At 35.2% G+C, this 25,896-nt stretch overlaps 1 protein-coding gene, 1 long non-coding RNA gene and 1 pseudogene across 3 annotated transcripts in view; all 3 read left to right on the forward strand.

Moving 5' to 3' along the window:
- Positions 1-25,271, forward strand: part of LOC149544964 (protein DMR6-LIKE OXYGENASE 1-like) — a 33,890-nt gene extending 8,619 nt beyond the window's left edge. Inside the window, exons 4-6 of the mRNA XM_089795499.1 lie at positions 24,625-24,712; positions 24,828-24,905; positions 25,045-25,271. Of these exons, the coding sequence (XP_089651625.1) occupies positions 24,625-24,712; positions 24,828-24,905; positions 25,045-25,107 (229 nt within the window). The 3' untranslated portion in view covers positions 25,108-25,271. The remainder of the gene's footprint in view (positions 1-24,624; positions 24,713-24,827; positions 24,906-25,044) is intronic.
- Positions 2,023-9,103, forward strand: LOC149544965 (protein DMR6-LIKE OXYGENASE 1-like; annotated as a pseudogene). Its single transcript, XR_016355088.1, has 4 exons — positions 2,023-7,827; positions 7,903-8,118; positions 8,307-8,628; positions 8,728-9,103. The product of XR_016355088.1 is annotated as a protein DMR6-LIKE OXYGENASE 1-like (transcript).
- Positions 17,173-18,334, forward strand: LOC149544966 (uncharacterized). The gene is made up of 2 exons (XR_016355302.1): positions 17,173-17,534; positions 17,671-18,334. It is a non-coding gene; the product is annotated as an uncharacterized LOC149544966 (long non-coding RNA).
- Positions 25,272-25,896: the final 625 nt, after the last annotated feature.

The raw sequence follows: 25,896 nt of genomic DNA on the forward strand, positions 1-25,896 counted from the left end.
ACCGTGCTACCTTCTCCTTTGACAATTCTCTATGCCCAGACCGAATAGTCAACTTGTAGAACTCCTCAGTGTAATCCTTCACAGTCATATCCTTCTGTTTCAAATTTTGCAACCTCTTAAACAATTCAAGTTCATAATCAGCTGGAATGAACTTTGCCTTTAACTTAGTCACCATCAATTTCCATCTAGTGATCTTCATTTCACCTTCCTCTTCTCTATCTCTTTGTAGTTCCTTCCACCAAAGAGCAACATGTCCCTTCAACTTAGTTTGTGCCAACCTTACTCTCAATGGATCTTCAATACCCTCAAGCTCAAAGTAGTCCTCTAATTCACCAATCCAATCAATCAGGTCTTCAGGATTCAAAGTACCTGAAAAATTAGAAACCTCCATCTTATGCTTCAGCTTCAACTGAGATCCAGGTCGAGCAAACTGAGTAGTCCTAATTCCAATAGGTCTCTCCTCATGATCACTTCTATCCTCACTAGCAGCTTCAAAGTCTTCAGCAACTTCGTCATATCTGTCTTCAGTACCCACATGCCTAGGTACACCACCCAAAGCACTCACAATTTCAGCAATCATGTCACTCTTCATCAATGCAATCTCTGATTTGACCTCTGCTCTTATCTTCTCTAAGATTCTTTCTTCCATCGCTTCACTAAGGTCATCATTTTCCTTGGGGTCCAATCTTCTTGGAGGCATCTTCCAAAAATTTAGCAAACCCTAAGCAAAACAAATCCACCAATCTAAAAGATCAATCAGCCACAAGATCAACCTTCTTTGCAAATGCTGGTGTAAACTGCCTCACGTTCGGCGATCTGTCCACACACTCAGGAACTCCTGCTCTGATACCACTTGATAGAGGGTCACACCACTCTACCCACTCACAATCAAGAATGAAACAATATGAAGATAGAGATGAAAAAAAAATGCTTCATAAAGCATCCATTAATACTTGAAAATTCACTACAAGAGCTTACACTTGAAGAGCTTCTATTTTCCGAACTTGATTACAAATGATAATAAGCCTTGCTTAAATAGGCACTTCTAACCCAAGACATTACAAACACAACCAATGTGGGATAAAAGGTAAATACAACTACCTTTAAATAAATATTAAATTCCCACCCAAATACAACTAAGCACCCAACAAATATTAAATACATCATTTATCCAAAACCTTCTAGAATTTCCACCTACACACCTCGATTAATGGAATGACAACTATTTTTCTTATTTTTCTATTTTATGCCACCTACGCACCTTGAAACTAGACATTCCTCTTTTCTTTTTCTTTTTTTCTCCTTTTTCCCTTTTTTTATTTTTTATCATTTCTCTTCTAATTTTCGTCACTTTTCTCTCTCCTCCAGAATTTTTTTTTTTTTTAAATTTTTATTTTTTTTTTAATTTTTTTTTTTTATAATTTTAAATTTTACATTCAACACGTCTCCCCTTTATTTTGGATGCAAGATGCTCCTGCATCACCAAGGTTGTTCCACGAGAGAAGTTCGAGTTCTGTCGAACTTCTCTTGGCGTTGTAAAGAAATAACAATAGGGGAATTCAGGGGAGACTCAAAGATTACCGCTGTTGGACTTCAAGTGGGGGTTTGTTGGGTGCATATGTGAAGCCCAACAATCTCTTTTTTATTATGCTCATTTTATTATTGTTCCCTCCAAATTGTTTGTCTCTTCATTTCCTTTGAGACTTTATAAATATGTTTTGGAGGTTGATCATTTTAGATTGTATTCAAAGAGCTGAAGCAATAGCTGTGATGTAAAGTTCAATTATTTACATTAATAGAGATCTTCCCTTCAGTGTGGACGTAGCCACAATTTGTGGTGAACCACAATAAATTGTGTGTTTGCGTTTCTCTTTTCTTTTGCTTGTTCTGTTCATTTCCAGTTTGCACTTTCAGCAAACTTCACATCGGGCTATAACAAACAGTACCACTGGTCGTATAACCATTCCTACCTTCTATAATCCTTCAATGAATACATTCATTGCTCCTGCAGAATCAATGGTGGATGAGGATCATCCGGCTCGGTACAGAGGATACAAGTTTGAAGAATGCATGGAGGTATTCTGGAGCAAGGAATTGAAGAGGAAGACCATTTTGGATCACTTCAAGATTGAAACTGATCAATGAAATTGTTCATTGAGCCCAAAGCCTGTACCTTCTAGTATACATGTATGTTGTTAATGATTCTAGTTGCATGTGTAATTGCTCTGGTAGTTATACCCCTATGCTTATATGCATAGTACATACTGGTGGTGCAGAGATATATAATCTGTTGAGTGTTTCACAGTCGTAACTTGTAGTAGTTTTCCAACAACAATATTTCTTTATAAGCAGTCTAAGAGAAGTTATTTTGGTTGATCTTGTATATATCAGCAGTCAATTTGAGTGTGAGTTGTCATTAGTACAGCTGCTGTCTTTTTCTCTGAATCTTTGTAATCTCTTACAGTGAGCTCTTTAAAAAACTCTGGTGGTAGAATTTGTAGTGGTTTTCTAATAATTATATTTATTTAGAAGCAATTCAGGAGAATTTATATTGATTGATTTTTAATAATATCAGCAGTCATTTTGAAAGTAAGTTGTCATTAGTATAGCTGTTTTTTCCCCTCTGTTTAAATTGGGAATATGTTGTTTCATCTATTTTCACAGGCTAGAATTGAAATTGAAATATGAAGATTGAAAAAATTTTATGATAGAAAATTTTCAAATATACTGTATAAATTATGTTGAAATTTTAAAAATAAATCATAGGATAAAACAATAATAATCTTCTTTGTCATTGTGTTTCACATCCACTATCTATCCGCTATGTAGCCACACTTGCACATCTTCACACTTATTTCTTACATCATCCATACACCCTAAAAAATGATTTGAACATATAGATATCCTCCACAACTTATAATTATATCAACTAAGTTTATCTAATTAGATGAAATGTGTAGTATACAAATTATCTACCAAAGAACTCTATCTCCAATTGCTTGTGGAAGGAAATCAAAATTCGTGAATTATCAAACCAAGTTGACACAAAATTCAAGCATTTCCAAAACTTTGCATTATATCACGGTGTGCTACCACATGATCCCAAAATATTCAGATCAACTCTAGAATTTAGAACAGGTGAAGCAAGACAATCATCCAACCTTAATTCACAATGTGAACCACCAAAAACACTTGCAATGTAATACATATTATCACATGACATCATAAAAACATATCTGAAAGATATAGTATAAATCTATCATTGGTGAAGGAATTTGAATCATTGCACCAGCAGGTACTTTGTTTCTATATTTTTGATTTTGTCGAAACATTATATTTATATAATACTACTGTCTCTATATTATAAATGAATATTTTTGACTTCTGATTTTGTAGCTTGTTGTTTATGCTGATTTTGGTCAAATTAACATTTAATCTAAGTTCTTTTCATTTTCATATCTATATTGATTGTTAGTCAATGAAAGTTGTAGATGGTGAAAGAATAAATCTCTAGTTTGCATTTTAGACTTCGATTGTTAGTCAATGAATATTATAGATAGTGAATGAATAAATCTCTAATCTGCAATTTTTACTTCGATCCCATTTTCCTACATTATAATAACATTAAATCATTAGATCATCTTAGATTATCCGCATATTTTCCTACCTATTATAATCAAAATCAAAATCTCTTGCACATTCTTACTAATTACTACTACTTTTTCTCTCTCAATTAGTATCATTAATATAAAGTTAAAAGATCTCCTAAATAATCTGAACATATAATCTGCCTATATAAATAGAGACTAATATTTTTACCTTTTAAAAACAAAATTTCCAATCCTATATTTACAATTAACCAGCACCTTGGAAACTAGGGCAGTAAAGAGGAACACATATGCACAATTAATCAGCATCCTGGAAATCATAGCAGCAAAAGAGGAAATAGGGCTATCCTATGACTTGGAGAGTTTTGCTTTTTCAAAATATATTGTCTGATAAGTTTTTCCTATTTTTCCTTGATTGCTAGGTCAGATATTTACAGAGGTTTTAAACTTTTGAACATTGTACGAATTTGGAGAAAAGAAGTTTTTTTTATGTGACCAGCTATCAAGGGTTTTATTATTCTTTTATGTGGCCAGCTAACATGTGTCAATGGTGGCGTTATTTGGTATCTGACAATTTATATTGGAAATATATTGATTGTTTATAAATATTTTTTTTAGTAAAAGAGGGGTAAAATTTTATTGAATACCAAAGAGAGCAGAACAACACAACAAACAAAGAGAACTATAGAGCTTTATCCTGGTCCACAAGTTGATCCAGCATCTGAGATAAATTAAGGAGAAGCATACTATGATCAATAATGTTCCAACCTGGCCCATGCTCGAAGGCCCATTTAGCCAAACAATCAGCCACACTGTTCCGCTCACGAGGGATATGCATAAAAGACACAAAATTCAGAGAATTGCATAACTGTTCATTTGAATCACTATTTATGAAACATGGGTCAATGAATTTGACCCAAAAAATTATACAATTGAATTCTAATAGCAATATTACAATTTTGACTCACTGTAAAAACTATCTCCTATTTATGATATTGATTGTCATCAATCCATTCAGAAGACTCCCTCACTTCTATGATATCGAGTGATGGAGCAATATAAAGGGGCAATATTTGGAGAGTTCAATGCTGCTGTGCTTGTTGTGGCAGATCCTGCAAACAGTTATGCTTCTCCAATTTTCTCAGATGATTAGAGTCTATAGAAATCTAACGAGATTTTATCCTGAAGAGGTAGACTTCTTTGAGAGGAACGTCACGGGAGATTTCTACAGCTTTCCAATATTCTTCTGACTTATATTGCTTCTTTTCTTTAGAATCTATTGAAATGGTTTACACAATTGTTATTGGCTGTCGATCACCTCCACTCAAACTATGTCCATAGACAGATGAAGGTGTTTGATACTTGTAACACATTGATAATAAACACTATTATAACCATCAATATTTAGAAGTTATAGCTTTTTGGGTACAGTGATCTAGCATATTCTTAACCAAGGATCAAGAAGTGTGACTTGGTATTTATAAAGATGATTAATCTCCTTTTATTTGCTGGATATATAGTGCTCAATTTGAATGGTTTTTCGTTTTCAGGAAGAGCCGTATTACATCTGTAATTTGTAAAGTTAAACATATTCTTTTTGGAATTGGAAAGCTGAAGCACAGGGTCAAATGGTCTGAGGGCTATTGGTATTGAATCTTTCTGGATAATTTCACAATCTGATAATCCTGGGCCACAAATGTATAATATTTATATAGGAATAAAATGTCTCTGCCCTAACTATTTCAGGCTTAAAAGCAAATGATATGTGAGTATTCGATAACTTAAACAAATAATATCCTTCTACATGTTTGGTATTTGTCATAAGATAAGCCTAAATTTTATTTTCTATGGAATCATGGATTAGATTTTAAGTTTAGACAAATCATATCCTTTTACATATTTGGTCTTTGTTATGAGCTGTAAAAATGTGTTTTAGATTCCAGGTTTTATTTGCTTGACCACAAATGTTTTTATTCCCGTGTCTGTTAAAAGATTTTCAAGATTGTACTTCAAAACTGTGAAAATGTTGAGATTGCTATTGAAGTGCTTTAGCGACTTCTAGGTAGGCAAGTTGCCCGACTTATGCTTAAATCACAATCTGCTGTCACAGAATGAATTTTCAAACTTAAAACCAACGAATCCTGCTTGAAATGTCTCTTCTTCGAGAGTGTAGGCACTGATCATCACCAATTCAAGGTGGAGAATGAAGCGGATCAAGGTGTTTTATCCCTCAAGTATGTGTAGTAATTGGGCCTTCTATTTGAGGAATACATGAGGGCATTCTGGAGCCAAGTTTTGAAGGGCAAAAGCATTTTGGATCGCTTCAAGATCGAAGTCAGTCCATGATTGAAGAAAGTCGTATATAACTGTTGTTAGAACATAAGTACGCTGGTATGGACTGTGGACACTACCTTGTATAGCAATGCTTTATCTGGAAATAAGGTGTAAGCATAGTCCTCTAGGACAGCTTCTATTTGATAGTTTCAAAATAAAGTTTTCAATTTCTGGTTTACTCTGGATTTTATGCATCGGACTTGAAATGCTATTGGGATGGATAATCTTTTGGGAAGTTACCATGTTTCACTTTTGTGAGCATCACCTAGATCTAAAGAGAGATGGATTCATGTAAATCACTACTTGTGAAATGTGGGTCAATGTGTTTGACTCTAAAACAACACGGTTAAGTCTTCATAGCAATATCACAATTTGACTTCTTGTAGAATATATCTCCTACTTATCAATTGATGAGTTTAAGGGGCTTTCTAATGAATAGTTCATAAGGCACAACAATTGGTGAAGGTTTTGCAAATGGGGTTGCAAGCAAAGTGGGTTAAACAATGGAGGAAACCCCACAATTAAGTGCCCTCGAGCTGGAGTAGAACTGGGATGGGTGATCTCTTGAGAAGTCTCAGTGCTTCACCTCTGTGAGCATCACCTAGATCCAATGAGTGGTAAGTGTTTCATTTATTCTCATGAGAGACGGATTCATGTGAATCACTACTCAGGAAATGTGGGTCAATGTGTTTGACTCTAAAACTACACGGTTAAATCCTGATAGCAATATCACAATCATTTAAAATTTTCAAGGCATAAATGTAGGGCAAATAACACTTAGTAATGTTGCTGAAAAGTAGAGGAAGAAACCCAGTAGCCACCTAGGCTAACTTTGTACACCTAGGACTCCTAATCCATACATCGAAATTTGCCAATTTTTTAGGTGAACCTTCGTAGGTGACTGAAGAGCTTAAAGCTAAGGTTTAGGCATTTTTGCATTTATAGATCTCTTTGTAGAAGTTGTAGAGTGCAAAGTAATCAAAATGGGACATTTCAAAGTGTTCGCCCACATTATTTCCACCCCTCACCAAGAAATAGTACTTTTTGCACAAATAAACCAATCGGCAATCAAGAAAGCTAAAAAAAATCAACTATTAGTACATGTGTTATTAGCTATTAGTACATGTGTTATCATTATTGCAGATTTTTAAAAGGGATAATCAAGAGGAATCTATAACAATACTATATCAGTCATTAGACTGACTACTTGCGGCTACTAGTCTCTTCCCCTAGTTTAAAACAATTTCGCTTTGTGATGTGGTTATAATAGTCTGACATTACTTGGTTGAATATAGGTAGCATTACCCGGTGGAGTAGATGGTATGGCAAACTTCTTTACTTGCATGAATTAAATGTAATTTGTACTTGTCCTTGATTTTTTGATTCGTTTGATCTGAGTTAAATTGCAATACAAACATAAGTGGGGACACACAAAATTAAATAGTGTTCACAACGTCACCAATTATCTAAAATCAATTCATAAATGGACGTCTTTTATGATAATGGAGATGGACTCTGCAAGTGGTTTCTTGAATGCAGACAATAATTTCCATCTCTATGACAAATCAAAGCTCCCTACCTCTCCCGAAAACTGCCCAGAGCAGCTGAAGCTAAGCAATCTTTGAATACGTACCTGAACAAGATGACATCCACAGCCCATGTTGGGTTCAATCTCAATGGTGTGGATAAACTCATGTCCAATGGACACAAACGCCTTCATGTTCAGGACAAGTATGTCTTTCCTCCGGATGAACGTCCTGACATGTTCAAGATCTCTCGTTCATACACATTTCCAGTCATAGACCTCAAAGATTTAGATGGGTCTGATAGAATAAAGATAGTCAATCAGATTAGGTGGGCTTGCGAGGAGGACGGCTTCTTCCAGGTAAAGATCCAAATCTGTTTCATTTTTTTCTCCTTCTGTATTGTCGCCCTATTTCAATAAGGATCATTCCTTCAGATCATGAACCACGGAGTGCCAGAGACTGTAATGAAAAGCATGATGGCCATTGCCAAAGAGTTTTTTGAAATGCCTGTGGAAGAGAGGGCTTGTCTCTATTCGGGGGATCCAAAGCAGGATGTCAGGGTTTCCACAAGCTTCAATGTCACCAAAGACAAATACTTTCACTGAGGACAAATTTACCAATTCATGGCCTCAAAAGCCTCCACTTTACAGGTAGCAATCAAAAACTTCAAAAAAATGTTACTGTTATTTTTTCTAGACAAGATTGTGTGCAAATTTTCAACATCAAAATTTAGGATCAGATTCCATGATCCATCATCAAAACTGTAAAAATCTGCTACCATTAATAAATTTAAATCTTACAAGAATCCTCTTTTCCTCATTTCACTTTTATAAAACAGAGAGGTTGCAGGGGAGTATGCCAAGGAGATTAGAGTACTGATTCTAAGACTTCTGGCTGCGATTTCTGAAGCTATGGGACAACATTCTGATTATTTGAATGAAATATTTGGAAAGCATACTAAGGTACTGTACATAAATTACTATCCTGCATGCCCAAGTCCAGATCTCACCTTTGGCATAGCACCTCATTCAGATCCAGGTGGTATTACTGTTTTGATGCAAGGAGATGTGAGTGGCCTGCAAATGCTCAAAGATGGGAAATGGTGTGCAGTAGAACCAATACCCAATGCCTTTGTCGTCAATTTGGCTGATCAACTTTAGGTTTATAACTGATATTCACTGGATACAGACTTCCTCTCTGTTTGAAACTTGTTTTAAGTGGACAAATTTTGAGTTGTTTTTGTGTGGGGTTTTTATTAGGTTATAAGCAATGGAAGATTCAAAAGCGCCAAGCACAGGGCTGTAACCAGTGGAACTAGTGCAAGGATATCTATTCCCACCTTCTATGGGCCTTCGTCTGATTCCTTTATTGCTCCTGCAGCATCAATGGTAGATGAGGAGCATCCGGCTTTATACAGAGGATATAAATTTGAGGAATACATGAGGGTTTTCTGGAGCCAAGGTTTGAAGGGCAAAACCATCTTGGATCGCTTCAAGATTGAAATCAATCTATGATCTATGTGGGTTCTTTGTGAACCATTCGACTTTACCAATAGATCAAAGACTCATGGACATTATTTCAAAATTTTTACAAATTATACATATAAAATAAATACAGTATAACATCTTCACATTTTATTCATTTCAAAACCAAGAATAATTTTTCCTAGTTATAAGAATGGTTTCAACACTTATTTTGAAATATTTTGACATTCTCACCTTTTACTCGCACTATTGAAATCTGCCATTCTTTGAAAGAAACATAAGATTCTCTTGGTTCATATAAACATTTAAAAAAAATTATGACACCTTTAAAATGATTTTAATTTCTTTATCTGTCTCTTTCACACAGCCTTGATCATTAGAGATTAGTTTATTTTTGAGCGGCATCATCTCCCATACAGCACAACAATAAACTTCAGCCAACTCAACGGATCATTTCCACAAAAAAGTAGTTATATAGTTCTATCTTTATGAAAAAGATTATCAATCCTTACTTTCTAATGGCTGTGAACAACATATTCAACCTTTATTTAAGGTATAATATTACGTAGAAGAGACGTCTACAACACGGTTATCAACTTACCTGGCCAGAAGGGTATTTAATCTTAGAATTCCAAAGAACCGATTGCATTGAAATTTGTGTGCTAATTTAATAAACATTGCTTTTCGTGAAGATAAATATTCTATGCAATCAAATGTCTGGGATTTGTCATTCTTATTCGCTATCTGCCATTCCTATATGTTTCGGGTAAGCAAGTGAAAGGACGAAATTTATGACAAACACTTAATTGGCTTGTTATTCTACCCTTTTATCTAGATATTTCCTAAATTCAATATGGATTTATGCAGATTTTAAACTACGAGGGGCGAAGATCTGAGGTCCTTCAATCTCACCAGCAACAATTTCTTTGACTGGACACCCATGTTATCTTGGATCAAGTCGTCGTTAAGCTATGACAAAACTAAACACCTAGATTAGACCTTTTAAAAAAATTTATAAACAGTAAGGGTCCGTTTGGTTCCTGAAAGATGATAGGAATTGGCTTTTTCAAAATCTGGATTTGAAAATTTTGGCGTTTATTTCAAAATTGGCAAAATGGAATTAGCATACTGAACTTCCAATTTTGCCTCAAAATCAGGTTTTCCAACTTCCTACTAGCAAGTAGGAATTGAAAATCAAAACCTGGTTACGTTTTTTAAGGAGTGTAAAAACAATAGATTGGACTACTTTAAAAAAATTTCCCGTATAAAAATGTGTCTTCACACACATCTTTCAAGTGAAACAAACATATCAAGTAAAATCCCAAAAATCGGAATAAAAATTTGCAAAACCTTGATTTGGCTAAACCAAGGTTTGTAGAAATCTCAGTTTTTTAAATTCCACGAACCAAACAGAGCTAAGTGATTATGACGGATTTAAATTTATTTATTTTTAAACAGAGGTTTCAATGGAATACTCCAAGGAAATTACGGGAAATGGTTAAAGACTTGTAACTAAGATTTCCCAAGCTGTGATAGGAATCCTACTATTTTAAGAGCTTGACTTTATTACAGCCGGATTGAACTTAAAAGTGGCATGTTTAATTTTGGTGGATATGGCAAATATATGGGTGTTGGGTGTGGGTCTTTTTTGAAAAAAGAGGGATAAAAATTTATTAAGACAAAAAGGATTACAATAAGGAGAGCTCAACAAGGAAATTTGTCCTGATCAACAAGTTCATCAAATTCACAATTGTGAAGGAGCAATAGGAACAACTATATATAGATTATAGGACATTTGTCAATATGTTTATTTATTATACCACTTTGGAAAATAGACACAAAGGTGAATGGATAATGACATGGGTCTACAAAATGTATATGAATCTATCATGGGTCTCTAGTATAAGAATTCTAGATGAATTATCTTCTCACTAACATGCATTGTTGAAATTTTCTCATACTTTTAGAGTTTGTTTGGTTTGTGGAATTGTAGAAATCAAGATTTGTATAAATCTTGATCTAGCGAAATCAAGGCTCTGCAAATTTTGAAAATGATTTTTGCAATTTTAGTAGAACCATTTGGTTCACCTAGAAAATGAGTGGGATGATTACACTTCTTTAGCTCTCGATTACAATGGCATTCTAGAAACAAATTGTGAACAGGGCAAATGGCTTCTTTCATAATCTGTGCTCCATTCTTACGAAGGAAAATTTCAGTATTGAGGTCGAATGTGTCGACCTTGCAGACATGCACAAGACTACGACTTGGTAGATTAGTTGGGAGCACAGATGTAGGAACAGAAAATAATAGCTTGGGAACATTGGCCCCCTATCAATTGCAAGCATCAGGCGGTAGGGTTAGTTTGGGGAGGGGTTTTGGTAGGTCTCCATAGAATAGTAGGGCATAGTCAGGGTGAGACAAATTCACTAAAGAGTAGGTCCACCTGCACACACCTTCAACTTTTGGATATGGATCAGTTATAGACTAATCTAGAGGGAGCTCTTGAGGAACTTGATGTGTTTAGAAATAAAATAAATAAAATAAAAATCAAACTTAGAGTTGCATCTATGGCTAGATTTTGTTTTTGAAACAATTGGGGATGCTATCGGTGATTTTTTTATATGTGGACTCTGACATTTTGGATATTTTCCATTCGACGTGTGCACGAATTCTTGTAGAGATGGATGTTTCAAAGGGCCTTCTAGAGAAGATTTGTTTGGAATCCTTGAGGGGTTCTTGGATCCAAATTTTGGATTACGAAGGTATCCCTTTTCGTTGCAGAAAATGTCACATGATAGGTCACATAGCTACTCGTTGTGTTGCTGTGAAGACCAAATCAAGGCGACCACCCCCTGGTGGTCAGGAGCCACTTCTGAGCACTATACGGTGCCTAAGTCCATGGATGCACCCCAAGAACCTATGGATGACTCTCCCCATGTCGACGCTACTGGCGGTCATTCAGTGCTAGTGGTAGTGGGGGAAGTACGAACTTCAGGTCTGGACCCTATTCTCTCTCCTGCCCCTGCCCCTGTATCAGATGCTCTTCCTCATCCTATTGGGGGCCAGTCATCGACAGACTCTCCTAGGGAGAATGTTGTTGCTTCTACCTCCCCTAGGTTCCACTGTTTAGTTTCTTCTGGGGATTGGGTTGCTGAGGCAACAAAGGTGGAGGATGGTTGGACTGTAGTAAAAAGAAAGAAAACTAAGCCCTCTGCCCCTCCTTTAGAAAAGAAACTCCAGTCGTGCAAGGGAGGCTCTAAATCAAAGGAAAAATCGTGAGCTCCCTTGTAGTGATTGGTTTATTTGGAGGTTGATCTCTGTTTGGTTTTTAGCCTCCTAGCTGGATGTTTGGTTTTGGTTGGTGATAGGCTTTTCTATCACCATGGGTACCCTTTGTTAGGGAGGTGACCAGTTCCTCTTTTGTTTGCTGCTCTTTTGCATCTGTGCTTATTGAAAATCTTTAGACTTGTACAGGGTTTCAGGCACCCTTCAAAACTTGTTTTTCTTAATCAAAAACTTAGGGATGCATGTGATTTCATTCAAAAGTTGAAAGAGAAGATTGAATCAACTAAATCCAAGAAGAAAGAGTCACATGATCAGATCAAGGATAGTGATGTAGTTTCTAATCTTAAGAAGAAGAATGAGATTCTAAAGCATGAGCTTGATATCACCAATCTTAAGTGAATATGATGGAAGATGAAAAGAAAAGTCAATGAGATTTGAGATATGAGAATTTAGATCTAAAATATAAACTTACCAAGGCGACATTTGAGCTAGAGACTACAAAATTGTAGTATACAGAACTTGAGAAGTACAACATTGTTGTTAAAGGAGAATTTACACACAAAAAGCAACATCTTGAGCTATATCCTAGCACTAAGAAGCTTGATGAGAAGATTATGGCACAAAGGCATGTTTAAGATAAGACATGGATTGGATCAGATGAAGGAGAATCATCTAAGGGATTTGAAGTTACTGAGGAACTGGATCTAGTGAACCAACAACTTAAACAACAAGAAGATCTGAACAAAGAAATACCTAAACCACCTAAACAACATGAAGAAGCAAAGAAACAATCTAATGAAAGATGCATTGCATGTAATCAACTTGGACACATGAGGAAGGTTTGTACTGGTAAGTATACTAAACCATTTTTTGGTTATTTTTATAATTGTTTTACTAATGGACATATAGCTAATGTGCGAAACCTAGATATAATAATAATAGAATATATGAAAGTACTAACCCTGTAGTGAGTAGATTGTTGGGAGGAAAAAATGTCATAATAAATAGAGTTGTGTTAAAAGTGCAATAATTTTAGACATATTGCTAAGGATTGCAAATTATAGACTAATCAATTTGGACCTAGATATAGAAATAATGTTATAGCATGTCATATTTGCAACAATTTGGAACATACAACAACGTTTTGTAGAACGAACAACATGAGAGAACCAATGTGAGGTCACAAAATATGAACTTTAGAAAGAATGTAAACAACAATGTAAGAAGGAATGAAAATAGTGATGAAAATGTTAATCTCAGATTGGTTTTGACAAGTAGTGTCTATACACTTAAGTCTTTTACTTAGTTCATACCGAACAAGTAACATATGTTGAGCACAACATAAAAGTAAGTGCATGTCGAGTAAATAGTGAGTGTTGAGTCATTCAAGTGCCGAACAGATAGTATGTGCTGAGTGATTCAAGTAACGAACAGGCAGTGCATGTCGAGTCATTCAGATGTCGAGTGACAATATTGAAGTCATAGTTAGTGTTGAGCATCAGGGACTTCAAATGTTGAGTTACATAGTTTTAACATAGTTGTTTGTATTGGCACAAACTACTATGTAAACTATTTTTGGGGCTGACTTAAGGATTGAATTATGATATTTTGTTAATAAGGATGAATTTTATGTGAGAATCCCTATGTATTACATGCACCCAATCAGGTAAAGGGAAGGTTTAAGAAGCAATATGGATGAATCACAACAATTGATTCATATCTAACCCTAAGTTACTTAAGTCCTTTTAAGGAGGACAAAACCCTAAAATGTTATGAGTGTAGAGTATGGGTATGAAGGAGAGTTTGCATGCACAAACAGGAGATTCATGGTGACCAAGGTATTATGATATGAATTTTATTGCAAAATTAGTTAAAGGAGAACATAAGAAGGAAATAGTGAACAACAAAGAGACATCTAATCAAGAAGGATCAAGAATACATCAGTATAGAGGTGATCTATCATCAAACAACAGAGTGCTAATCACAAGATCATTGTTGAGACATTCTAACAGGGGAATGAGTTAAATCTCTTAACAAAGTAGTCCTAATAGGCTATATTGAAATCCTTTAACAAGGTGCTTACTTAATTTTGAGTTAAAGTCCCTTAATCAGGCACACTTCTAACAAGGTGTTGAAATTCTTTAACAAAGTAAGAACTAACAATCTTTGTAAGCCTTTAACAAGGCAGACATTTCACGGGGTAGATCATGTTTCATGATCAAATATTGTAACTTTTATTGGATACACTTTATTACTGCAGTAGTGAAGATTTATGGGTGTCATCCCCACCCCAGCTTTACCTTCTCATTGGAGAGTTTCTAGGTAATCATATCTTGTGTCATATATGTGTGACTTCTTACTTATTTACATACGTTAGATTTATATGATTTACACGGTATTTCAATTTAGTTATTGAATTGTGAGATGGATGTGTGGTTAATGTTTTTATGGGTTAAATTTTTAAGCACTAATTCACCCCCCACCCCTCTCAGAGTTTCTTTCCTATTGTAATTCCAAAAATTGGTATCAGAGCTAAGTTCTTTGAAAGTGAAGCCTAACAACTTGGAGAAAAGATCTTGGAAATGGAAGTCTACAAGTTAGGAAAAGTTATTGAGAATTAGAAGACTGAAATACAACTCATTCTACATCAGTTAAATGAAGTAAGAGAAGATCTGAAGAAATCATTGAGAAGAAGGAAGGAAATTTCTATTGAGGAGAATGACACACAATACCAAGAGATGGACACTACTAAACTATTTGCAGATGGAAACTCCAATGAATTTGATGTAGTGGTTGCAAATCTAATGGAAAAGAATAGAACCCTAGTTGAAGAGATCAAAAATCTTAAGTTAGAGCAAGAATCGCAGGCCATATTACTATGTGAAGTGACCGAGTAGAAAAAGAAAGTTATGGAGGACAATGTCATGATTGAAGATGACAAAAGAATTTTGACCAGTAGAGTGGAAGAGAGAACATCATAATTAACTAGGATTGCTAACATACAATTGGAAACAATGAATCAAGTTGAATGATTTCTAATCATGAAATAAATAGTAAAGACATTGAGATAACAACACCGAAGTTGTAGAATGAACAGTTGAGCAATGATCTGAAAAGGGAAAAGTAGTTTTTTTAAAGCTTCAATAAACCTAGTGAAGCCATCAAGTACTTTGAATAATTGATGAGATCCCCTAGATCTAACAATGATACATATGGACTAGGATACACTAGTAGTGAAGAAGGAGAATCATTTATAAGTGCTAAAGAAAGAAGTGACAAAGGTAAGAACTCAAAACCTACTTGTCATAATTGTGGTAAGAAAGGACATACTACTAATGTGTGTAGGAGCAAGATTGCAAATCAAAATGTTAAGCAGAAGAACATGGGTCACTGTCGTAAGTGCAATAGACAAGGTCATCAGGCACATGAATGTAGGACTAGGTATATATATGATCATGGTGTGCCAAAAAGTAGTGATGTGAAAAAATTAGAGTTTGAAAATGTCTAAAAGTGTTTCAAAATCCACTCTGACTTTTTTTTCACTCATCCCGATACCAAACTTGGAAAGTAAGGCCCAACCCTTATCGGGTATCCAATTTCATATCGGATACCCGATATTATATCAGATATTCAATAATATCAAGTATCAGATATTATATTGGATACCCAATAACTGTCAGTGTTATTTTAAAAAAAATACAACTTGTGGGTTGTGTTTTCAAAGTCATATATTGCGTTTGTTGCACGGATATCCATTTTTCAATCGGATACACGATAAAAGGTTAGTTTGTTTTTGTTTTTAATCAATTTTAGTACAAATTTAATAAATTTTATTATAAATTTGTTAGTTTTAGTTGAATTTGTTAGAATTTAGGGTTTTTTTTATAGAAATTGTTAAAATTTAGGTTTTTTTTAATATAAATTATGTTTTGCAAATGAATAAGAATGGCCGATTAAAATGATGACATTGAGGCAAGGAATATTGTTTTTCGTAACCCCCCACCAAATGATCCAGTGCCCCCACAAAATTGTCCATCAAATGATCTTTTACCCCTCAAAACCCTCCTCAAATCAAGGATTTGATAATTGAAAATCTCACCAAATTGAGGGCTTTGCGAACAACATATAATAATGTACCCACATTGGCTCCTATGTTATTCACGTTAAACACCATAGTGGATAACATTGAAACCCTTACCAATGAACAAACTGCTGCTCTTCATTGGCGTGATGAAATGCATGAGATGTTTGATGATGGCTTGGACTATGATGAGGTTGCGACCCTCAATATAACCAAAGATTTGGTTGGCCTTTTTGCAAACCCAAAAATTGGTTTACTAGTCAACTATAAAAAACCCAAACTATCGATTAAATGATGCACAAATTATGTCATGCATGCAAACTTTTGGGATCGTTGGTGGATGGTTTTTGATATCCCTCCACAGAAATTTAGAGGTGCCATTTTATTTCCTTAGAAAATTGTATGTAGAATTAGTGTTGGGCCTCAAGGTGAACTATTGGAGCATGAAGCACAACATGGGTGTAGGAGGAGGAGCTCCTCAGAATAGACCCTCTTCCCAATAGAAGAAAGCTAGCACTTTTGTCCCTCCTACTGATGTCTCCCCCGCTCCTCAAGTGCAACATCCTAATATTATCGCAGAGGCAAGCTCTCAAACCATTAGAGTCATTTATAAACTAAGTAGCCTATTGATATCTTAGACTAGGTCAGTCTTGTCTCCTTGTCTTGATGATGTCAGCGCCAGTTCATCATCGAATAGCTCATCACATGTTTGTGTCTCACACTTGCATTACGTGCAAGAATATTTTCCTAGGTCCCATAGGTGATCTTCTTGAGTATCATTTTGTATTAGATGAGGATACACCAAAGGCACATGTAAAGGCTAAAAACCTTGATGTGAGAGAGGAGGGGAACGCAAAGGCATGGACTCCTTCTGTGTCAGTACGTGTATACATTTTTTTGTTATGACATATGTGATTTAAAGTTAAATTTTATAATAGAGTAATTTTAATTTTTAAGCTCTACTTATACATGTATATGATCTTCATTCATGTTTAGTTGATGACTGAGGAGTTGAGACAGGTTGATGATGCCACACTCTTGGCTATTTCATTTGGCCTTGAGACATCTATGGTACATTATGTTGTGTTCTCATTATTTTTTCTATTTGATATTGTAGCATAAATGGTTTCTAATCTTTTTTTAATCTTGCAAGTACCACCTATCCGTGGGGGACAAAGTGCGGGGAATGAGCCAACACCCATTGACAAAGGAAAGGTAATTAGGTGTTTTCTATTTGATTAAATATCGATGCATTCTTTGATCCCAAGTCAAGCATTTGAAAAACAGATAATTCTTAACCAATTTGACAATTAGTCAGTTCTTAACAGTCTTCCTCAGGATTCTGGTGCAGGAATTGTAAGCTCAGTGGTAGGAGATTTCATGGGGTTAGAGACCAATATTTATCAACTAGTGCAAAAGTCTACGGTTTTGTCTCCTCAAGAAAGTCAGCCTCAAGATTTTCAAATGCAAGATAGCTCTAAAATTCAGCCTTTATCTATAGTGCAAACCCCGTCTACATCAGCTCCTTTTGCTAAAACACCAAAGGCCAGAGGTAGACAGAAAGGTTCCAAAATTAAATCAAAAATTGCAGCAGGTATTCAAACTATATTGGATGATAGTTTCATTGTTATCAGAAGATCGACAAGGAGAACTAGGTGTTCTCCTTGTCCCCAATGAAAATCATCTCATGGAATGTCAGAGGTTTAAATGCCTCTGACAAGAGACAAAGAATCAAACAAGCCATTGATTCTTTGCAGGTAGATATTATTTTATTGCAGGAAACCAAATTATCCCAAAACAATTTTGAGAAAACCATTGCAAGATGGGAAAAATGGAAGGCCTTTCATATGCAAGGTTTGGGTGCCTTCGGAGGTTTAGCAGTTCTTTGGAATCCCTTTACAGTTAATTCTCAGCTCTTTCGACAAGAAAGTAATTGACAGTTGATACATATAACTGCATTTGATATTTCTTTTATCCTGATTAATGTATATGGTCCTGCTTCAACTTTGGATAAAGCATGTTTATGGGATTCTATCACACATTCTCTTCAAATGCAAGTAGTTATTGGAGGTGATTTTAATGCTTTATTAGCTCATTCAAAAAAAATTGGTGGTATTATCCCCCCCTAAAATGCTACAAGATTTTAATGCGTTTGTAGATAATAACAATTTGATGGATGTTCATCCTAATAATGGATTATTTACCTGGACTAACAAGAGGTTTGGATTTGCCAATATTGCTGCTCGTCTTGACAGATTTTTCTTATCTAAAGATTGGAAGTTGAGTTGCTCAGATATTTCTTCAGAAATCCTTACCTTGCCAAGATCTGATCATTTTCCTATTTCGTTAATTCTCAATTGTAATAACAAATGTTCTTACCAACACTTTCATTCTTCTTTCAAATTTGAAAGCATGTAGCTTAGGCATCCAAAATTTTTACACAATATTCATCAATGGTGGAATGAAATTCCAATGGAAGGACGAAAAATGCATAAGTTTGCAATGAAATTGAAATATATCAAGTCTCAAATTCGAATTTGGAATCAAAAAGTTTTCAAAAATGTGTTCCAACAAAAGGTTATAGTCAAAGATCAGCTAGAAGAAGTATATAATCAGATCATCCAAGAGGGCATGAATGAAGAAACATACTCTTCTCAAAAGAATCTGCAAGAATAATGGGAGGAACTGTGTTCTAGAGAAGAGATGTACTAGAGACAAAAATCCCGAGAATTATGGCTTCAGGATGGGGATAGAAATACTAAGTTTTTCCACAATTCAGCCAAGCAAAAAAGAACTAACAGTACAATTTTTCATATCAAAGATGCCTCTAGTAACCTTCTGTGTAATGAAAATCTTATCAGAAATGAAGGCATCAAATTCTTTAAGAATCTTCTTGCACCTGATGTCTTGCCTTCTCCTACTGTATCACAAGTTGCAGAACTCCTTGACTCCATTCCACAAGTGTTAACAGAACAGGATAATGATATTTTGATGGCTCCCTTTACCATTCAAGAAATACGTAAAGTTGTATTTTCTTTTTTGCCTGACAAAGCTCCTGGGCCAGATGGTTTTACTGCATTGTTCTACCAAAGTTGCTAGAATATAATTGGATGGGATTTATTGGTAGCTGTGGAAGAATCTAGAAGATCTAAAACCATGCTGAAATATTTTAACACTACCAACATTTCCATCATTCCAAAAGTGAGGGATCCCCAAACTTTTTGCGGATTTTAGGCCAATCTCCTTATGCAATTTATCCTATAAGATTATTACTAAAGCCATATATCTTAGGATTCAACATCTTATGTATTATTTCCCCAGAACAAGGTGGATTTGTCCTGGGAAGGGAAACCATGGAAGGGGCTCTTGTGGCTCATGAAGTTCTCCATTCTATTAATTTAAATACGACTTCAAATTTTGTTATCAAACTGGATATGATGAAAGCCTATGATAGAGTTTGTTGGAAATTCTTACTGCAAGTACTTGCTAAAATGGGTTTTCCAAAAAGTTGGTGCAAATGGATTAAGGCTTGTATTTCGAGGGCTTGGTTTTCGTTGGTCATTAATGGGAAGCTTGAGGGTTTTTTTCCTTACACATATGATCCGACAAGGGGATCCTTTATCTCCAGTGTTGTTTATTATTATGGCTGAAGCTTTTAGTAGGGCCATCTCACATCAACATTTGTTAAATAAATGGGAAGGAGCTCTCATTTCAGGTACAAACATATCTATCACACACTCTCTTTTTGCGGATGATACTCTCCTATTTGGTTTGTCAAATGTTCAGGAAGCTCGCCATAGTCTTTATACTCTTGATCTTTACTTTGCAGTGTCTGGTCAGATTATCAATGCTCATAAATCCAATATCTGTTTTTTCAACACTGTCAAAATGGTTTCCGACAAAATTAAACATATTTTGGGTTTTTCAGAAGACTTCTTACCCTCAGTCTATTTGGGCATTCCTTTCTTCATGGGTTCAAATAAATCTTTGTATTGGTCTTCAGTTATTCATCGTATTCAGAGTCGAATTGCATCTTGGAAAGTTAGATGGTTGTCACTGGCGAGAAGAATTTTGTTGATCAAATCAGTTTTAACTGCAATCCCTAACTATTTTATTGTTGTCCTTAAGATCCCACCCAAAGTATTAGCTACAATTCATAAGTTGATCAAAGGTTTCCTTTGGTCGGGTAATATGGATGAGTCTCGAAAGATTTCACTCATCTCTTTGCAAGATATGTCACACACTCCTAATGTTGGAGGAATAGGAGTCCATGATCTTTCCTATAGAAATGAAGCATTTGGTGGGAAATTGATTTGGCACATGTTTTCTAAGTCTCAGTCCACGTGGTGCAAAATTATGCAGCAAAAATATCTAGATAACAATGATCCTTCTAGAATCTTAATGATTTCTAATCCTCCACAAGGCTCTATTATTTGGGACTTCATGATAGCTTCACGCAAAATCATAGTTGATTATATTTCATGGGAAGTCAATAATGGACTAAGTATTAATTTTTGGAATGATTCCTGGAATGGTCAAATTCCCCTATCTAAGAGTGGGATTTCTTTGAACATTATTCAAGTTGTTGAAACCCATTGGGGGACCTAGTTGAATCAATATGTGGAATATGTTTCTGAATTTTCAAAGAAAATAGTTTGGAAAGATCCAAATATTCTACCTCTTTCATCTTAGGAAATTAATCAATTTCAAAATTTACTGTTAAGGCAAGTCTACTTCTCTGAAGTCCAAGATTGGATTTTTTGGGCTTCAGCTAAGAATGGTAATTATTTAGTGAAAGAGGGGTACAAAATTTTGCAGCAGAACGGTTTGAATAAATCTACTTCTAGAGCTTTTTCATTTTGTTGGAATTCGGTAGTTCTTCCTAAAGCAGGTTGTTTCTCATGGTTGGCACTAAAACACAGGATTTTGACTAGTGACAGATTGAATAGACTACAACTTGCTTTGCCATTTAAATATGTTCTTTGTGGGGAACAGGATGAAACTGTGTATCATTTGTTCGTTACATGTTCATTTTCTTACCAATGCTGGTGCTTTATTTTGAGTAAGCTTAAGTATTGTACTCCCTTGCCAAATAATCTCTAGGATCTCTTTCAAGCCTGGCTAGTTCTCTACCAAAAATCATTGTTTGCAAACCTCTGGAAATGTATCCCAGCCTTGGTTGTTTGGGCTATTTGGTGGGAAAGAAATAAGCGCATTTTCAGAAAGGAATTCCTTCCATTAGAAATTGTTTTGAATGGTATTGAAAGATCTATCTCGGAAGTGACTAATTCCAGCTTGAAAATGATTAAATTTAATCTGATTGTGACCCATTGGGGTTTTCAAATTGTCCAAGAATGGAAATTATTATTTATTCCTAATGGGTGGAAAATAAGTCCTTCACTAGCACATATCTTACCCCGGAAGAATATTTGGAGACCCCCATCATTTGGTCTTTGGAAACTGAATTTTGATGGAGCCTCTAGAGGAAATCCAAGTCCTTTGGGTTTAGGGGCATGTATTAGAAATTCTTCTGGAGAGGTTGTAGCAATCATAGTATCCCCTTTGCCTATTGACACAAATAACATTGCTGAGGCTCACGCCTTGTTGGCTGGGCTTTTATTAGCTAAGGCAGGTTGTTTCAATAGGCTACATATAGAAGGGGACTCATCAGTTATTATTGATGCTTGTATACATAGGCACATCATTTCTTGGAAACTCAAATATGTATTGAATCAAATTTGGAGACTCCTTGATGATTGTTCAGATGTTTGCATTTCGCATATTTATTGAGAAGGGAATAAAGTTGCAGATTTTTTATCAAATTTGGGTTGTGATGGGGTTAATGTTTCTACATTTCACTCTCTACCTTTTATTGAGCAACATAAGGCTTTAAAAAATCTTATTCATGATGACATGGAAGCCTCTGCTAGTAGTAATGTTTAAAGTGTTGAGCTTAGCAGGTAAAATTTGAATGTTAAGGTAAATTCCAAGTACCGAGTTGAGCTAGTTTATTAAGATGCCGAGAAAAATTGCTTTAGTGCCGAGCTATTCAGGCAGCAGGTACCAAGTTCTTCAGGTGCCGAGTGTTTCAAAATTGCCAAGTTAATAGGAGATTTTCAGGTGCCAAGTAGGCATAAAGGAAATCGGTGCTGAGTCACTCTGCTTAGTTCTGAGTGCCGAGTAACTGAGCCTTAAATCAGATGCCGAACTCATTAGTTATTATTGATGTTGAGGTAAATTCCAAGTGCTAAGTTGAGCCAGTTTATTAAGATGCCGAACAAAATTGCTTTGGTGTCGAGTTATTCATGCAGCAGGTACCAAGTTCTTCAGGTGCCGAGTGTTTCAGAATTGCCAAGTTAATAGGAGATTTTTAGGTGTCGGTACTGAGTTACTCTGCTTAGTACTAAGTGCCGAGTAATTGAGTCTTAAATAAGATGCTGAGTTATTTAAGGTGCCGAATTTATTAGGTTCTGAGTTGTGTAGTAGAAAGGAGTGCCCAGGTTAGTAAGGTTGGTCAGGTGCCTAGTTGAATAAGTTATTCTCTGGTGCCGATTAAAGAAGAGGAGGTTGTCAGGTGCTGAGTTACCCTGTCGTCTTAAAGTTAATTTAATGCCACATGTTTTTCTTAAGTGCATTTATAATTACACGAATTCTAAAGTACAATTTGTATGCTCCAAATCTTTTATCCCCTGACGATATTCAATTTTGAAGTCCTATTTTTGATTGCCTCATGCGAATAAATCCTTCATTAAGGAGTATCGTCTTTAGTACCATTTCTAGGCATGATAAGGACAAAATTGGTGACAGTCTACATGGCAAATGACAAGTTGCACTATGATTATTTATTGAAGTTGCCTATATGTATCTTTCATTGCACACTTTCACAAACATCCTGCATATGCTTAATTAGGCAAATTTTGTGAGCTGAGATTGTGCTTTAAGATGAATTGTGGGTGGGATATTGCTTTGGCTTGCGAAATGTGTCATAAACAACATCGTACCTTCATGCCAAAAAAAATTCGTATTTGGTTGCCGCCGGCATTAGAGGAAACTGTGTTACCTAGTCATGTTACGGATGAGGTGAATAACCAAATGTTCATATTGCATTCACAAATGATCACAACAGCTATCCGGCATATCATTGGTGAAGAGCTTCTCTATCCATCGACACGTGTTTTTCTATCCTTCTCAGGTCATATCTATATTTCCATCCAATGCCATGGATTTTTTGCAATCTCCGGATAGGCTTCAAGCCTTGGCTCGAAAGGTAATCCTGCCACATTTCCTAGTGGATAATAAATTGACTATGGCTATGCACAAGTATGATTTGTGGAATGGTATGGCTTTAGTTGGTGATTTGTTTTCACATTCTCAACTTCTGCAAAAACATGAATTTTATGTTGTTTTTGAGGCTATGAAGAAATCTATAGATACTTGCAGTTTCATTTATCTGAAACATACTTTGCCATCTTATCCAAGATTGATGGGTGTGCAATTGGTGGAAAGAATTAAATTAGTTGGCCTAGCCATGATTGAATTGCAAAAGGATTCTAATGTTTTAAAATCCATACAGCCGAATGCACCGTCAGTAAATCTACAACCAATTGAACAGAGGTTTTGGGATTCAATTGGTGCGATGAATTCTGATTGGCTTGTAGATAGTTCAGAATTTTGATTTGGCTTGGGAATTCTTTTTGATGGACTTGGATTTTCTGGTCGTGGTCTGGTATCTATTTGGGCAGGATTGAAAGGAAGTGTTTCTAAAGGTCCCTTTCAAGATATGTCATCATCAACTGGTGTTATCTTTTGTATGTTGCAGCTCTATGGCTAAGTACTTCATGCCAAAGCTATTGTATCTGAATTTTGTAGAAGCTTAGATTTGGTTATCTTCAGGGGTATATTGCTGGGTGATAACCCTTTGTAATTGCTTGCTCATAATATCTAAATATATGTAAACATTAGGGATGATGCTGGATTTTCTTCACTGATTCTTTCCCAGTTGACCTCGTTGAATCAGATTAATAAATATTATAGTGGCTAGCCACTTTTGCCTTAAAAAAAATAAAATCGATGCATTCTTGTAAAATGTTTGTGGTAATAAAATTTAAGTACATTCTTTATTGTATATAGGGTGTGGCTACTGGCAATGAGCCCATATAGATTCCGCATCATAGATGCTCATGCATTTCCATTTGCACCGAGAGCCCCATTGTATATATAAGTATCATTTTTTCCCCCTTATCTTCATAAATAAATTCAAAACTGAATTCTGTGATATTAACAACTACTATTTTGTATCTCATAGGAAACTCCTAGTGCACACAAGGTTCGATGAGAGAGTTTTGTATCTTTTGATGATGCAACCACTATATCCTGAGGTGGAGCCTACACTAGTAAGTTGTAGTTTGAATTCTTGATTAAATATGTTATAAATTTAGCATGCTATGAATTATAATGTTATAGTTTAAGTTGTAGATTCATTTGACAAACATATTTAAACATACATAGGCCACAATCAGCAAGGTACAAGCATTGCTGAGGGCATACGAGAGGACTCTTGACCGACACAGGAGGTCGACAAGAGAGGTATTTATTTTGAAAGTTTAATAGTATAAATCTTCACTAAAAAAAAGATCATTATGCATTTGAGTAATTCAATGTTAGATACAAAGAATCATATAAATTTAATAGTCTAACTTTGAGTTTTTTTTTTTTGCTTATGTAGGAGGCATCCGATTCACCTAGTGCAGCAAAGAGATTGCATTTTAATCATCCACTAGCACCCTAGGATAGTATAGTTGTCATAGGATGCATCATGAGACATTTTGAGATGACATATGCCACATTGTTTACAGAAACATTGATATTATACACATTCTGATGGCATGATTAGCCACATTTTGTAAATGGATCTATGTATTTTGATATATATTTGTGTACTTTGTCTATGGATACATGATCTTTGATATATATTTGTGTAATTTGTCTATGGATACATGTATTTTGATATATATTTTTGTCATTTATCTGCACAATGATATACATATTAATTTAGTATCTAGTATTGTTCAAATTACTGTAGATCATGTGTATTGTTCATGTTTATGGAATATCATTAATTTTGATCATGTTTGTTATATTTGATTCAAATGCAATATTTTTTGAATAACATTTTAACAACCTTTATTATCAAATTTGGATGCAATGTTTAATTTGAAGTGCTATCATGACATAAACACACTTGTTAACCTCCTACACAAGGTTCACATAACCCATACTGATCCACTTAAAAAAATTGGTTTCATTAATGCATGCTATCATTTCACACTTTATATAAGTGTTTCCAACCTTGTGTGGTCATGATCAAACCCCTAACTGACACTTTGCACTCATTTTCACTTTGCAAGAAAAAGTTGCAAAAGTTAACTTTTGCAATTTTGAGCAATTGTTGTTATAACTTTAAATTCTTAATTAGACAAGTTCACCAAACTTGGCAAGGGGTTATTGATAGCCCTCACGAGCTCTGAGTTATGACCCTTGGAATATTGACCTCAAAATGCACTTAAAGCACCTTAGA

The sequence above is a fragment of the Cupressus sempervirens genome, chromosome 8 (assembly GCF_028749045.1).
Source record: "Cupressus sempervirens isolate cs-2001-9-10 chromosome 8, ASM2874904v1, whole genome shotgun sequence".
Taxonomy (NCBI): Eukaryota; Viridiplantae; Streptophyta; class Pinopsida; order Cupressales; family Cupressaceae; genus Cupressus; species Cupressus sempervirens.